The sequence below is a fragment of the Erythranthe guttata genome, chromosome 6, assembly GCF_056151865.1.
Source record: "Erythranthe guttata isolate IM_541 chromosome 6, IM_541, whole genome shotgun sequence".
Classification (NCBI taxonomy): Eukaryota; Viridiplantae; Streptophyta; class Magnoliopsida; order Lamiales; family Phrymaceae; genus Erythranthe; species Erythranthe guttata.
The window spans coordinates 895,484-910,667 of NC_142538.1; the positions used below are offsets into that span (position 1 = coordinate 895,484).

General features: G+C 35.5%; 3 protein-coding genes across 5 annotated transcripts; 2 read left to right on the top strand and 1 right to left on the bottom strand.

The window, feature by feature from the left end:
- The first annotated feature begins 760 nt into the window (after positions 1 to 760).
- On the top strand, positions 761 to 3,937 carry SOS3 (Calcium-binding EF-hand family protein). 2 transcript variants are annotated; one of them, XM_088819236.1, is made up of 10 exons: positions 761 to 846; positions 2,057 to 2,214; positions 2,301 to 2,383; positions 2,520 to 2,579; positions 2,685 to 2,793; positions 2,898 to 2,950; positions 3,054 to 3,134; positions 3,226 to 3,338; positions 3,497 to 3,753; positions 3,830 to 3,937. In XM_088819236.1, exons 2-9 carry the CDS (start codon positions 2,175 to 2,177, stop codon positions 3,558 to 3,560), a joined length of 603 nt encoding a protein of 200 aa, XP_088675362.1. In that variant the 5' UTR covers positions 761 to 846; positions 2,057 to 2,174; the 3' UTR covers positions 3,561 to 3,753; positions 3,830 to 3,937. The 2 variants fall into 2 exon arrangements, with proteins under 2 accessions (XP_088675362.1, XP_088675361.1); XM_088819235.1 differs by having other exon boundaries at positions 2,057 to 2,210.
- LOC105971742 (prolyl oligopeptidase family protein) lies at positions 3,902 to 9,667 on the top strand. Of its 2 annotated transcripts, XM_012996615.2 has the most exons (7): positions 3,902 to 3,958; positions 5,370 to 5,802; positions 6,299 to 6,722; positions 6,846 to 7,037; positions 7,493 to 7,522; positions 7,672 to 8,769; positions 8,883 to 9,667. In XM_012996615.2, exons 3-7 carry the CDS (start codon positions 6,345 to 6,347, stop codon positions 9,432 to 9,434), a joined length of 2,250 nt encoding a protein of 749 aa, XP_012852069.1. In that variant the 5' UTR covers positions 3,902 to 3,958; positions 5,370 to 5,802; positions 6,299 to 6,344; the 3' UTR covers positions 9,435 to 9,667. The 2 variants fall into 2 exon arrangements, with proteins under 2 accessions (XP_012852069.1, XP_088675359.1); XM_088819233.1 differs by lacking the exons at positions 3,902 to 3,958; positions 5,370 to 5,802 and having other exon boundaries at positions 6,282 to 6,722.
- A 394-nt stretch (positions 9,668 to 10,061) lies between these two features.
- LOC105971743 (putative pectinesterase/pectinesterase inhibitor 34) lies at positions 10,062 to 14,619 on the bottom strand. The gene is made up of 4 exons (XM_012996616.2): positions 13,837 to 14,619; positions 13,208 to 13,732; positions 12,717 to 12,853; positions 10,062 to 11,002 (listed from the first exon to the last, which is right to left on the bottom strand). Exons 1-4 carry the CDS (start codon positions 14,259 to 14,261, stop codon positions 10,305 to 10,307), a joined length of 1,785 nt encoding a protein of 594 aa, XP_012852070.2. The 5' UTR covers positions 14,262 to 14,619; the 3' UTR covers positions 10,062 to 10,304.
- Between the last annotated feature and the right edge of the window lie 565 nt (positions 14,620 to 15,184).

Here is a 15,184-nt window from a genome sequence, read left to right on the forward strand (position 1 = left end):
TATTTAATTAAAGGAGATGCGTAGCAGCACGTCTCTCTCAAATTTATTTATAAGTCAACATATATATATGTATTATTATGTATATCTCTAGTCCTTATCAATTCCCTGCAAAAAATGGATGGCTCATCTACTTATCATTTTCTTTTTATTTAGTTTCTTACTCCAAAACCATCATTAAATACTTTTAATTTATACCATATATATATGTACTTACTTTAATTTGTTTTTTACACCTAACTATATTAATTTCGTAGATGATTTCGAATCAATGGTAGCTAGCTCATGTCGGTAGTTTAAATTCGATTTTTTTTTTTTTTTTTTTAAGATTTGAGAAGAGCCTTTCATGGCTTAAATGTGGATGTCGATAGTAGTAGAACATTTTGTACAGCTTTTAATTATGGCTTTGCATGCGTCACCAATTATTTATATACACATGATTTTTTTTAATTTTTTTAAAATATTTATATACAAAACAATGGGAATACACCAGGATCAATAATGTAGTAGGATATAATTAAAATGAGAGAAAAAGAAAAAAAGAAAAAGAAAAAAGAAGGGCATTTGAAATAGCATTTGCCAATACTCTCAATAGGCAAAGCAGAAAGCGAGAAGTCTATAACCCCATAGTTAATAACCTTTATTTCACCTGAAAATTTAAAATAAAATAATATATATATAAAGAAGGACTGGTGGGTCAAAAAAAATATAAAGAAGGACTATTTATTTAATTTTAATTATTTTATTTATATATATATATATATATATATATGAAGAAGATACATGCACAAATTATAACCAAGGAGCAAAAAAATCCCAGCAGCCTTCCCAAAATCCTGCTCCTCACGGGTCAGCTCTTCTCTCTCTCTCTTCTTTTTCTTCATTTGATTTTTTCGTGGCTACTATCTGCTTTCTTTTCTTTTGCAGATGAAATAATATATTTTTTATTTGATTTATTTCGTTTCTGTTTTACGTAAATTCGCATTTTCGAATTTGTTCTTCATTTTTCCATCTGTTCTTCGATTTGGCCATCGAATTGAATTTAAATAATTTTTTTTTGTATTTCCGAACGAGGCCAGAGTCAATTTCTGTTTCCGTTAATGCATGAGTCCTGTTTCCCACCATTAATCAAATTCCGGAATCGAATATTCTGGAGTAGCGATTTGAGTTTCCAATTAAGTTTAATAATAACCCCAAAATTAAAAAAATTAAAAAAATAAAAAATATATCTGTTTGAGTACTATTTAATAATTTAATGGTGTTTTTGGCTTTTGGCTTTATGTAAAGGTTTTTTATTGTGTGATATTTCTTCTGATCGATGTAACCGATGAGGAAAGGTCTAGATTTGCTTATCCATGCTCTTTTTTGAAATTTATAATTTTGTTTAGACTTTTAAATGATTATTAATTAATGTTTTTAATATTTTTTTTTTAAAAAAAAAAATTTATTGGCTGATTGTGGAAAGTCACAGATTAGTTTGTAATTTTCTTTCAATGTGATGCCGATTATGGTGACATGAATATGACTTGCTAATAAAAGCTTGGTCCCATGTGTGGTGCCCCAGTATCAAAATTTTATGTCACAATAACTGTTGCTTTCATGAATGATTATTTCTTCTCCTCTTTTAAATTGGTTGCCCTAAGCTACATGTCTTTAAATTTAACGAGGTTGCATCCTTCGGTACCTGGTACGTTTTTTTTACTACAACTCCGAGTTGGTTTGAGGTAGCTCCCTCCTTCATATTTTAGTTAATTCGTCGGTTTATTGAGTTACATCTATAGATGTTCTTTAACTAATACTCTTATCATGTGTAAGCAAAACTCTCCTAGCTCTACATATGATTTAATTATTTATATTGATTACAACGTATGTAAGATTGAGAGTGGGATTCTGTAGTTGTTTCTTAATTTGTTTCGCTCGGAATTTTAGAAAATCATCTGTGTGCTGTTATTTCCATGAATTTTGCCTCTCGTTGGATTTATGATAAGGTATCTCAGTTTAAATTGATCCTACAAACTTATGGGAAATTTATTTGAGTTGGTTTGATTCAATTTGACAGGTGATAATATCTCGAGAATTTCCACTAGCATGAGCTTTTACGACCGTAAAGAAATCGATTGTCTATGCTGCTCTAATGGGCTGCTTTCACTCCAAAATAACTAAACATACCCCTGGTTATGAGGACCCCACCATTCTTGCTGCCGAGACACCTTGTGAGTATGCACCTCATAACACTTCAAATTAGTTGATTTTTTTAATGATTTAATGCAAGAAACTGATTGATATGATTCTATGTGTTGCAGTCACAGTGAGTGAAGTAGAAGCTTTGTACGAACTTTTTAAGAAGATAAGCAGCTCCATAATAGACGACGGCCTCATTCACAAGGTCCTTTTTTTTTCTTTTCTTTCTTTAAATTCACTTGGAATATAATGTTGCACTTACTATTAATTGATTTAATGGCTTGTCGATAAAGTTAGGAAGTTTTCCAATTATTGATAGTAATTTTTGTGCAATTTATCAGGAAGAATTCCAGCTAGCACTCTTTAGGAACAGAAACCGGAGAAATCTGTTCTCAGACAGGGTAGGCTAATGTGACTTTAGTTTAAATTTCCGGTTATTTTCACTTTTCTTATGTTTGTAATCATTATGCATACACTCTGTTAACAGCATATGTATCTCTATGCAGATATTTGATTTGTTTGACTATAAACGCAATGAAGTGATCGAATTTGGAGAATTTGTCCGATCTTTAGGTGTATTTCACCCTAATGCACCAGTTTCTGACAAAGTTGCATGTATGAATTATTATATTTACTTTGTAATGACATTTTTTGTAATGACCTGCATAAATGGCCTTTTTATTTTATTTTCGTCTCTAACTAAGCATTGGTTTTGGCAGTTGCATTTAGACTCTACGATCTAAGGAACACAGGTTACATTGAGAGGGAAGAGGTAAAAAAATGTTTTAGTTGAATCTTAATACCTCTGTGAAATTGCATTAGCCCTGTTTTTTGAAGTAGATTTTTTTAAAAATTCAACTCAAAATTTTTGGCAGTTGAGAGAGATGGTATTGGCACTATTACACGAATCAGACCTAGTACTTTCAGAGGACTTTGTAGAAATGATTGTGGACAAGGTGAAGATATGTATACATACATATATAAAATAACATTTTTTTTGGTTTTTTTTTATTTAATTTACATAATTTTTTTCTTCTTTTTCTGCAGACATTCTCTGATGCAGATACGAAAGGTGATGGAAGGATAGACCCAGACGAGTGGAAAGAATTTGTATCGAGAAATCCATCTCTCATCAAGAATATGACTCTCCCATATCTCAAGTAAGTTTAATGAAGGATCCAACTCATATCATACTATATAGTTTAAACCAAACTCGAGCTTATTAGCTCATCATTTGATTCTATTTTTCATCTTGGAAACTATTTCACTCACTGACCTTACATCGACCTGATTTTATTCAAATACTTTGACGGTTTAGGGATATAACACTTGCGTTTCCTAGCTTCGTAATAAGCTCGGAAGTTGAAGACTCCGAAGTGTAAATCAACTTGCAGCTCTTTGGTAACTCCCTCCCTGTCACATTTCGAGGAAATGAACTTCAAGAAGGACATACATACATATTTATGTATATACAGATCATACTTTTATACAGCACGGATCGAGTTTCTGTTAGCCGAAAGTGGAAGGTTTCGGGTTCTTGCTATGGTTTTGCAGATGAATGTTTTTTGGTACAGGGTTATTATTAATGTTTTTTTTATTAATGTTTTTTTTTTATGTATATTATTAATGTTTTTTTTTTTTTTTGGTACAGGGTTATTTTTGTTGTAATATTAGTTTGAGGTTTGAAATTATGTTTTGTGTAGAAGGAAATCCGTTGTCTAGCATACGTAATAAACTGGGCATGGATTTGTTTTTGTTATATTTAGTTTAGTAAATATTAATAATAGGGGCTATTTGTCAAACACCCCTCATTGAATTTTGACTTCTTAATAAATCCAATTTTTTTAATTGATATTTGTTATAAACCCAATTGGCTCGAATTATCTAAAATGCCCCTATTTAATATTATTGAAAATTTCCATATTATATTATTTTAAAAATCCATTATTTCTTTTGTAGATATGCAAATCCCCCTATTTTCTCCCCACCACCCCCTATTCTCTCATGTATCACGCCACTTTCTCCTTCCAAATAATTAATTAATTAATTGGATTTTTATTTTATTTTTTATGTTTTAAGTTTTATCATTTTTTTAAAAAAAAAATTAAATGATTTTTTTTATACATCTCTTTTTTAAAGTTAAATTTAAAAAAAAAATATTGTTTTTAACAAATTGAAATTCACTGTAAATTTACCAAAAACCACTATGTAATTATAGTAGTATTTTGTTACGAAAATCTATTATAAACCTATCGAAAATCTCTATGTAATTAAAAACTACTCTATAATTAATGAAAACCAATTTGTAAATTAACGAAAAACTATGTAAATAGCAAATTTCATTACAAAAATTCACTAAAAACTTATCAATTAACAAAAATCACTCTATAATTAATGAAAACTACTATGTAATTAACAAGTTCTATGACAAAAAATCACTAAAAACTTATCAATTTACGAAAACCACTCCGTAATTAATGAAAATTACTCTTTAATTAATGAAGATCACTTTGTAATTAACAAATTACATTGCAAAAAGTCACTATAAACTTATCAATTAACAGAAAACCATTATGTAATTAATGAAAACCACTCCGTAATTAACGAAATTACATTCATTTTTGAAATTACATTCATTTTTTATTTTCGAAATTACATTCATTTTCTATTTTCGAAATTACATTCATTTTCTATTTAAATGTTATTAATTTATGATAGTTGTGTATTATTAATTTTGTTCTATTGACGTTATTAATTTTGGATTTAATTAAGATATTTAAGAGAGAGAGAGAGAGAGAGAGAGAGAGAGAGAGAGAGAGAGAGACATATATGTTGTTAATAAGGTGTTATTTAATATATATATATATATATATATATATATATATATATATATATATATATATATATATATATATATGGGTATATATGGAAAATATATTATATATCTTTTAATATCAAAATTAAATATAAGTAATTTCTTAGTTAGGGGTACAATGGTGATACTCAAGTGTTTTTAATTCATAAAAGATTTTTTGGATTTATCTTAAAAATATAAAATAAAATTGGGCTCATTGTAATAACACTTGTGTAATGAGGTGGTTTTGTCAAATTTTCCCTAAAATATAACTCCATTTCTTTTTAATTAGTAAGAATAAGATAGATAAATAGTACTAAAAAGGAGATAATACAACGATAAAATGATGAATGATGATTTGATATTATTTTATTACTGAATGGAATAATAATCAGATATTGACTACCTTGTTAATAAGCCTAATTAACTACGCCAAATTATGCCTAAATAATCCAAATTTTATGCCTAATTAACTACGACGCTGGGAAAACCTCTGTCCTCACGCGCAACTCTCGAGAGTATTATTACGCGCCACTCTTCCCCAAAATCAAAACACTTCATCCACTATCGAACTCGCTTGCATGAAACCGTTTGCCGGTTTTTAATTTCTCATTTTTCCCCAAATTGCTAACTGCGATTTTTCTGAGAAATTGTTGTGCGTTTTAAGAGCCTGATTTAATCAGTAACAGAGTAATTTGAAGGAATTCGAATCGGAATCCGAATCTCGAGTCCAAATTCGATCTTATTCTTTGCCGGATCATAAAAGACAGGTCAGATTGCATATTCATCTTCATGATTATTTTTAGTAGTTCAATTATTAGGGAATATTCTTAAATTATTGTTCATCGCTAGTAGGTGTAGCAGGATAATTCTGATTGTTGATGACCTTTTTGCTGATTTGTTTTTGTTCACTTTTTTTCTTTTTCTGGGTGACAATGTGTAAAGATTTGATGTTAACTGTTCTGTATACTACTTTAGTTTCAAGTTGAGTAGCAAATTTTTCGATCCAGCGGAACGAAAAGTGATTTTTTTAACCCACCTTTTTCCGCTGGAAAAAGCAGACGCTCAAAAAGCTGCTTTAACTTGGGCAATAATTCGATTATCTCTTGACTAAATCTTGATTAAATTAATATTCTGTGTTTGCTATTTACTTCTACTTCCAATAATTTTAACTTTGCTTTCGGCAGATTATTCAGTATGCATAAGTTGATGTATAAACTACTAAAATTCGGATGTTTATTTTGTTATGCAATGACCCAATAACAGTGGGAATAAGAAGAATTTGAAGCGTTCGAGATATCTTCCTCACAAGATGCCTGCAACCGATTCAACGGCAGCAAATGCTCAGGATAACTGCACGGCATTCCCCGTCGAAGAGATAGTGCAGTCCCCTCTACCAGGTTACGGAGTGCCATCTGCAGTTAGTTTTAGCCCCGACGATAGTCTGATAGCGTACTTGTTCAGTCCCGATCAGACTTTGAATAGAAAATTGTTTACGTTCGACCCCAAGACTGGCAAGCATGAACTGTTTTTCAGCCCACCAGATGGTGGGCTTGACGAGAATAATTTATCTGCTGAAGAGAAGTTGAGACGGGAGAGGTTAAGGGAGCGTGGCTTAGGTGTCACACGCTATGAATGGATAAACACGAGTCCAAAGAGGAAAACGGTTATGGTACCTCTACCAGCTGGGGTGTGTTTTCCTAACATCACGTCTCGTTTATGTTTGAAGAGTTTCATTGTGACGGACACTTGTTTATAACATATTCTGTTGATTACCTTCTTTAACTAACCCACATCTGCTACATGTGAGCAGGTCTATAGTCAGGATTTTGGCGTTAAACCACAACTGAAGCTTCCAAGTGTCGCTTGCTCGCCAATTATAGACCCGCATGTCTCCCCAGATGGAACGACACTTGCTTACGTGAGGGATAATGAGCTTCATGTGTTAAATCTTCTATTCAACACGTCGAAGCAGTTGACCCTGGGTGCCAATGAGAATGCTATTGTAAGCATTATGTTCCAATTTTTGTTCGTGTCTCGTTATTATATATTTATGCCATGTGTTATACCATGTTGGTTATGAAAGTCGATCTTTCTTTCATACCTTGCCCTCATATGATATTTGTTTTCGATGGTCAGGTAGCTCCATATTAAGTCAAACTGAAAGGTGTTTAACCGTTGGTAACTTTCCCTTTTTTTAAGTAGGACGTACATTTTATGTTCGTTTTTGATTGTTTAGTTCCTTAAGATTTTATTTACCTGTCTTTATTGACCACAAGAAAGGTAAATGACCTGTTCTACAAGATTTGTTTTGATGGTTTGGCATGACTGTAACTATTTATGCCTACCTAATGTCTCATTTTCCTTTTAATGAATTATGCAACACTGAAGCAGAATATCTATTTCATTTATTTAGTGCATGATGAAAGTGACTTATGTTTTTTATGTTGGGCTTTTCAGACGCACGGTCTTGCTGAGTTCATTGCGCAGGTGGGTTATTATGTTTCTTGCTCTGATTTTGTATTCAATGGTGTGACCTGGTCTGGAAAAAGCAAAAAAAGAAAAACTTCAATTTCCAATTACAATAAGAAATAAGTGTGTTTGCTAACTGAGAAAATGCTAATGTTCTTCGGCTATAGGAGGAAATGGATCGAAAGAGTGGGTACTGGTGGTCACTTGACAGCAAACTTATTGCGTTTACTGAGGTCGATTCATCTGAGATACCTCTCTTTAGGATCATGCATCAAGGCAAAGATTCAGTGGGCTCAGATGCACAAGAAGACCATGCTTACCCTTTTGCTGGTGCTTCAAATGTAAAAGTTCGTTTGGGTGTTGTTTCTGCCTCTGGTGGACCCGTTAGTTGGATGGATCTTCACTGCGGAGAAGCACACAATGAGGAATATCTGGCGAGAGTCAATTGGATGCACGGGAATATTCTGATTGCTCAGGTTTTGAACAGAACACATTCTAAACTAAAGATCCTCAAGTTTGACATTAAAACTGGTCAAAGGGAAGTCATATTGGAAGAAGAAAACGAAACATGGATCAATTTGCATGATTGCTTCACCCCTTTAGACAAAATACCCAATAAATCTCGTGGAGGCTTTGTTTGGGCTAGCGAGAAAACCGGATTCAGACATTTATATTTGTATGATTTGGATGGAGTGTGCTTGGGACCTATTACTCAAGGTGATTGGGCGGTAGACCATGTTGCCGGTGTAAACGAAGCTTCTGGAATTATTTACTTTACTGGAACTTTAGACGGCTCTTTGGAATCTCATCTTTATTCGACCAATTTATTCCCAGATGCAAGCCATTCGTTACAGGCTCCATCGAGATTAACCAATGGAAAGGGTAAACATGTGGTTGTGCTTGATCATATGTTGCAGAGGTTTATTGATATCCATGATTCCTTGTCTTCACCTCCCAAACTTACGGTACACTCTTTGCTCGACGGAAGCTTGATTGCATCTCTTTATGAGCAGCCAGTCGACATTCCCAAGTTTAAGAAACTACCGCTCGAGAGTCCAGAGGTTATTCAGTTAGAGGCAAAGGATGGAACAACTTTGTATGGGGCACTATATAAACCTGACGCTGCTAGATTCGGACCACCACCTTACAAGACAATGATTCATGTATATGGGGGTCCTAGTGTACAACTAGTCTCTGATTCTTGGATAAACACCGTTGACATGAGAGCCCAATATCTGAGAAGTAAAGGCATTTTAGTTTGGAAGGTTCGATTGTTTGTTCCCGATTGAGAATACATTTTTTTTGCTGTGATTTTTACCTACTTTTGGAATATCTGCTATATACACTACATGACTGCTATGTACACTACCTTTTGCAGATGGATAACAGAGGAACTGCACGACGTGGGCTCAAGTTTGCAGGTGCACTGAAATACAACTGCGGCCAAATCGACGTTGAGGATCAACTAACCGGAGCTGAATGGCTGACTAAACTAGGGTTAGCTAAACCTGGTCATATTGGACTGTACGGATGGAGTTATGGTGGATATTTATCGGCAATGGCACTAACAAGATTCCCCCAAGTCTTCAAATGTGCAGTTTCTGGTGCACCTGTCACATCATGGAATGGATACGACACGTTTTACACCGAAAAGTACATGGGCTTGCCTTGTGAAAACAAATCGAGCTACTTGCACAGTTCTGTGATGCATCATGTGGGAAACTTGGAGGGGAAGCTACTGCTTGTGCATGGAATGATTGATGAGAATGTGCATTTTAGGCACACTGCTATGCTTGTGAATGCACTTATTTCTGCTGGGAAATCTTACGAATTGTTGATCTTTCCCGATGAACGACACATGCCTCGTAGGCTTACGGATCGTATATATATGGAAAAGAGGATATGGGATTTTATCGAGAGAAGTTTGTAGGTAACATGTTCTGCATTTTCGTACAAATTCTGATTCCTCGTTTTCGACTTTATCTCACCTGTATACCGGAGTTACTTGTAATTGAACTCTGGTTTCTCCTCGTGTAATAAGAACCTCTTTTGGGGGTACAATTGTCATTTTAAAACTCACCCAATGAACTGGATCGGGTAATGTTATATGTCGGCCCAATTAAGGAATCAAAATTGACTGGATGTTCCATCATTTGGGGCAAACCCATTCGTCGATGGGCTTTCATACTGTTCTCAATCAATTAGTTCTGAGTATTTTAAAATGATTTGAATCTTAAATGTACGTAATTAATTTGCTCAATTAAAATGACTGAATTTTTGCAATTACACGGAATATTAATTTGTTTGAAAATTGTGAAAGCTTGGAAAATAAGTAATATTTAATATCTTCAGCCAGCTGTCTGAACTGGTTCACATGGTCATAACTTCCTGCATGCATGTATCTTGTGGGTCACATATAATTAGTTGGTCTAAGCATTTATTTCCATAAATATTTTATACCCACCGACAGAATAACAGTTAACCTATATTCTTCAATTTATTTACTTATTTTTTTATAAAATAAACAATATTTAATTTACACAAACAAACCCACATATGAAGTGTACCAAATAAAATAAGATATTATTTTGACAATGGAGAAAAGAGTACAAATACTAGTGTACATTCCCCATGTTACAATTTCATCCAACTTTACTACACCATATCAAATAATCCATCAATTTGAGCCTTATGTGTCAGTTCAGTAACTTAACCCCCCAAAGAAAAATAAAATAAAATAAAATAACAACTAATAAAAATTACTATATACCATATCAATATAGTCAAAGCAAGGGGGGTATCAAGTCAAGAGCCCGGCAGAAAAGGCCACTCCGGTGGAGGGCAACCATGAAGACCCATAAATGAACTGTGCCACCGTAAACTTGCTAGCCTCCTCCGCTGCCGTAATCACACGATACCCCGTCCAATTCACCCTTTGCCCTATGGCCCCACCGGGCCCGTAATTCATATACTCCCCGTAATACAGAGTATCCAACGCGAATGTAGCATTCCACTCCAACCACCCCTTAGGGTGAATATGATCCCCTATATATGACATCATATACACCGTCCTAGAGTACAACTTCCAAGGCCGCCCCAAGTACGTAGGGTACGACCCCTTGGCCGCCTCGAGATCCGGTTCGGCAAGGATCCGGCACGCGTGGATCGAAATGCCCGTGTTCTGGTTAGGGTCCTTTCGGTTCTGGGCGGTGATCGTGTTCTTCTGGAACTGCAACGGCTTCCGAGCGTGGATCGTACAGTTCTGGAAGACAACGGCCGCGTTCCCGAATATAAAGTCCACTGTGCCGTAGATGTCGCACTCGCGGTAGAACTGTCGTTGGGAGTGCGTATAGAGGGTGTCTTGGTACCCAATGATGTTGCAACGGTAGATTACCGCGTGGTCCGCCCCCACGCGGAGGGCCACCGCCTGGTGCTTGCTCGGCCCGGCCCAATTTTCGAATGTTATGTCCCTTGCAATGAAGCCAGCACCAGTTGCAGCTGCAATAATGCCAAAATAAGTGTCAATTTAGGGTTAATGCACACATATTAAAAAAACTAATAAATATGCACCGATTTTAGGAAGTAATATATATAATATGACCAAAATACTCATGTTATTAATTTTATTATATTTTTCCGACCTTATCAAGAGTGATAACCGCACAATTGAGAAAATGATAATTAATGTGTTATTGAAATTATAAAGTGACAGCTAATATAAAAGTAGAAAATTTCCTAAAGCGACACTTAATTTGGAACAAAGTAGTAATACAAAACATGTAGTATTAATACATTAAACTAGTTATACTATGTAGACCGATGTTGGTGACAAGGAATTAAGAATGGAAAGACTCTTCAAACTGCCTTTTTGTGACAATATAGTTAAGGATTAGATCTTGTTTTATACTATTATAGTCCAAGTGGCATATGAATGTATGAAATAAGTAATAAGAAAAAAACTAGTTGTAAACCATTTAATAGTTTGTTGGTAAATGGTCTTATAAACTAAATATGACATACCAATGGACCATATTAATAATAATGCCACCTGCATAAGATTATAGCCACTAAATTCGATGGGATATTTGTCAGCATTGGTACATATGGGGAAGAAATTTGGTGCAGAGAGAGGTAAGAATCATAGGGTAAAGGAACTTTTCAAGTGTGTCTAAACAGAACAAGACAAATGAGAAGATGAATGCAATTAGCCAAATTACTTTTTTTTTTAACGAAGAACTTGCTATCAATGGTGCATTTAGTAAACATATACTCTCGTATATATAATATCTTGAAAACCACACGAGAGATGCAGACAAAACTGGGCTAATCATGTTACACTATCGTAACCATACGAGATCAGATGTAAACCACACCAGACTAATCATGTACGACACAATCTCGACTAAGAGATCGTTGGTCTCGACCTATAGATTATTGACAAGGGGATTCAAACTTGGATCATTTGACAGAAGTTATACGGTTGAGTCATCCCTTGCGGGACCGATTAGCCAAATTACTTAATTCATATTGGGGAAAAAGTTAGCTTTCTTATTTCCTCTTTCTTATGTCACATTGATCAAATTAAAGCATCATGAATATTTGTCTGAATTTCATAAAATGGATATGGAAAATAATTTTGTTTCCCTTATCCTTCCAATAAAAGTGAGGCCGCCCCCCACCCCTATATGTATATGGCTGTATCCCCCCACTCAGCAAATAATTAACCTTTAATAATGTTATACTTCAATAAAAGCTCTTACTAGAAAGGGACATAAAGACATAAAGACATGGATACACGCTCCAACATAGTTGAAAATTGAAAGCCACGTCAAGAAAAGTTTGAAATCAAATTAAAGAAATAAAATGTAAATAAAAATTCAAGGGCACAACGGGTATAGAAAATTGTTCTGGACAATTTTATAATCCGGATTTTGTTTGTGGCTAATTTATTTTAAAAAAATCGAGGGGCAAATTAGTCCAATCAGGAATTTGTCTAATGGGCATGGAAAGACAAGAATCTAATCACAAAGTCAAGCATGACAGCCACGTGCATGTTTCAACGACATGCAGAAAAGCACAACCGCCCATTGATTTTTCACTTTCAGCTATGATTAATAATTATACTCTAAATACAACTATCAATAATTATCACAAAATCGAGGGTGGGAAAGGTAAATAGTGAAAAAGAAACAGAGAGAAAAAGGTAATTTACCAAAAGACGCGGTGTGGAATGTTGTCATGTTATCCTGTACGCTTTTTCCACCTGAAATGACCGTCTTGCCCTTGCCGTCTCCGATGAACATTATATTAGTCTTCTTCCTTCCCACCTTCAGTACACTCTCCTCGTACCTATGTTATGTATTTCGAATGAAACATTTTATTATATTACAACCTTTTTTAATAGAACTCTTCTAATTAAAAAGTCATATGTGATAAATCAGAGTTGAATAAATCATTTTCATTTCAAATTAAATAATATAAAGTTTAGATAATAGAAGAGTTGTTCTTGTTCAGGTGAGGAATTGTATATAGTCAAGTCTCAGTCTACGAACATCGTTACTAAAACTAAGTTCAAGAATAAGACGTGACATATTGACATGTAACTGAGATAGGGGCATTATAGTCATTAGCAATTACGGAAAAAAAAATAAAGGAATTAAAAGGGTAACCGACCGACTAATAGTACAGAACATGTGAACTTACTTTCCTGCCCTCACGTAGATAATGAATCGCCGGTTCCCGTAATCGGGAACCTTCTTAATGGCCTCGGCGATCGTTTTGCACGTTCCGTTGCCGTCTTTGGACACGATTACGTCGGCGCTAATCGCCGTCACCGGAATATCCAGCAGCCTTCTGTCTCTCCGGGATAACCATACCGGAAAATGCTTGTGCTCCTTCTTATCACTACTTAGTAATCGCCGCCGGCGATTCTGAATCGGAATTCCGGCGAAATCCTCGTCGCCTCCGGCGGCGGCGTATATCGCGAGACAATTGCTCACGAGCTCGGATAAATCCTTCAGCCGGTCCGACATTTGATTCTTCACGTAGCCGTTTAATTCGTTGAAGCCTTCGGTGCAGGTGTCCTGGTTCGTCAACGAGGCGCTGAGCCAGGTCAACACGTCCTGAGTCGAGGCGGCGGCGCCGCCGCCTGGAGCGACGGAGGTGAGCGATCGTGAGAGGAGATCCACCGAATCGCCGAGGAGCTCCAAGCAGTCCTCGTACGCGGACCTGATTGTAGAAGCGCACAATTTTGAATTAATTTCACGATTATTTCGTAAATTAGGTATTTATGCGTGTAAAATTAAAATTGAATTTGAATTCCGAGAGATCACCTGACGTGAGGATCCATATTAAGGTTGCCAATCTCGGCGGCTACATACAGAGCGCGGCCGAATTTATGCAGAGTCATGTTGACGGAAATGTGGACGAGGTCCTTGTCGGAGGCGGCGGCGGCGCCGGGGAAGTCGAGGAGCGAGTTGACACAGAGAGTCGGGTACCGAGTCCGGCTGCATGCTCTAGACATGGCCTGAGACGGTCGCCGGTGAAGCAGTCTCTCTCCATCGACTCTGTTCCGGACGACGAAGACGACGAGCGCGGCTGAGACGGCGGAAGCCACTACGAGTGTTGCAGCGACGAGGAGGAGGAGAAGCTTGAGTTTGGATTTAGGGGGAGTGCGGGTCGGATCGGCGGTAAGGCTACGGGTTGAGGAGCCACCACCACCACCAGGGTCGGGTACTCCGATCCTGCCGTAGTCCATTGCACCAGGCGTAGGTGATAAATTAAAAGGAGGAAAAAAAGAAAAAAGAAAATATTGATGTTAAGGAGCGTTTGGGTGAGGTACATATATTGACCGGGCATGTGTGATGTGTCTGGTTAGGGGGGTGGGGTTGAAAAGATTAGCTGGAGTCTACTACTTCACCAATTGCTACATGGAGCACTGTATTAGTAGGCCATTTGTACTTTTGTTTGTGCAATTCAATGTGCTATATATATATTTTATTTATCCATTTCCATTCTCTTGTTTTCTTATTTTATTTTACCAAATTAAATCGTATTGAATTCATATATTACTATTATTTTCTTTAAGTGTTAAAAACTTGATTCTAATTAACAACAAGGTAACCCTCGTGATGTTTGAGGAATATATGAAAAGGAAAACAGCACAACAAAATACAAGATTCATAGGGCCACCGGTCTAAATTCTAATGGCTAATGGTAGGTGAAGTTTAATTGTGTTTCTTTATTATTAAATTATTATCATTGGTATCGATAAAAATACTCGTAAATTGTTTTATTAACACAAATTTTATGTTTTATTGAAAGACACGAGAGCAATGGTCAACAAATAGTCAATAATGTTCAGTGCTGGTTTACTACTTGTTAATAGTAAACAAATAAAATAGTTCAATGCAACCAAATGCAACCGGCTTTGATTTGTCCGATCACTGTGGCGTCAGCATGACATCAATTAATTATATTATGATTTTCGAACATAATAAAAATTAGTGGGTTAGTTTGGCGATTTGGGCCGAACACTTCTAAAAATGGGCCGATATGAAAATGGCCCCCCTAAAAAGCCATTAATTATCTTATTAATATGTTTATCTATCTTATTAAAGAAACATGGAAACAAACATTTATTGTTCATTAATTAAACTCTCAAAAAATTAGTTTGTTCGA

Excerpts from the sequence above, each read along its gene's own strand:
- SOS3 (XM_088819235.1), top strand. The coding sequence starts at position 2,132 with ATGGGCTGCTTTCACTCCAAAATAACTAAACATACCCCTGGTTATGAG. Across the intron at positions 2,211-2,300 it reads TCTTGCTGCCGAGACACCTT|TCACAGTGAGTGAAGTAGAA; the intron begins GTGAGTATGCAC and ends TATGTGTTGCAG. Across the intron at positions 2,580-2,684 it reads GAAATCTGTTCTCAGACAGG|ATATTTGATTTGTTTGACTA; the intron begins GTAGGCTAATGT and ends ATCTCTATGCAG.
- LOC105971742 (XM_012996615.2), top strand. The coding sequence starts at position 6,345 with ATGCCTGCAACCGATTCAACGGCAGCAAATGCTCAGGATAACTGCACG. Across the intron at positions 7,038-7,492 it reads GTGCCAATGAGAATGCTATT|ACGCACGGTCTTGCTGAGTT; the intron begins GTAAGCATTATG and ends TGGGCTTTTCAG. Across the intron at positions 7,523-7,671 it reads TTGCTGAGTTCATTGCGCAG|GAGGAAATGGATCGAAAGAG; the intron begins GTGGGTTATTAT and ends CTTCGGCTATAG.
- LOC105971743 (XM_012996616.2), bottom strand. The coding sequence starts at position 14,261 with ATGGACTACGGCAGGATCGGAGTACCCGACCCTGGTGGTGGTGGTGGC. Across the intron at positions 13,733-13,836 it reads AATATGGATCCTCACGTCAG|GTCCGCGTACGAGGACTGCT; the intron begins GTGATCTCTCGG and ends TTCTACAATCAG. Across the intron at positions 11,003-12,716 it reads ATTCCACACCGCGTCTTTTG|CTGCAACTGGTGCTGGCTTC; the intron begins GTAAATTACCTT and ends GCATTATTGCAG.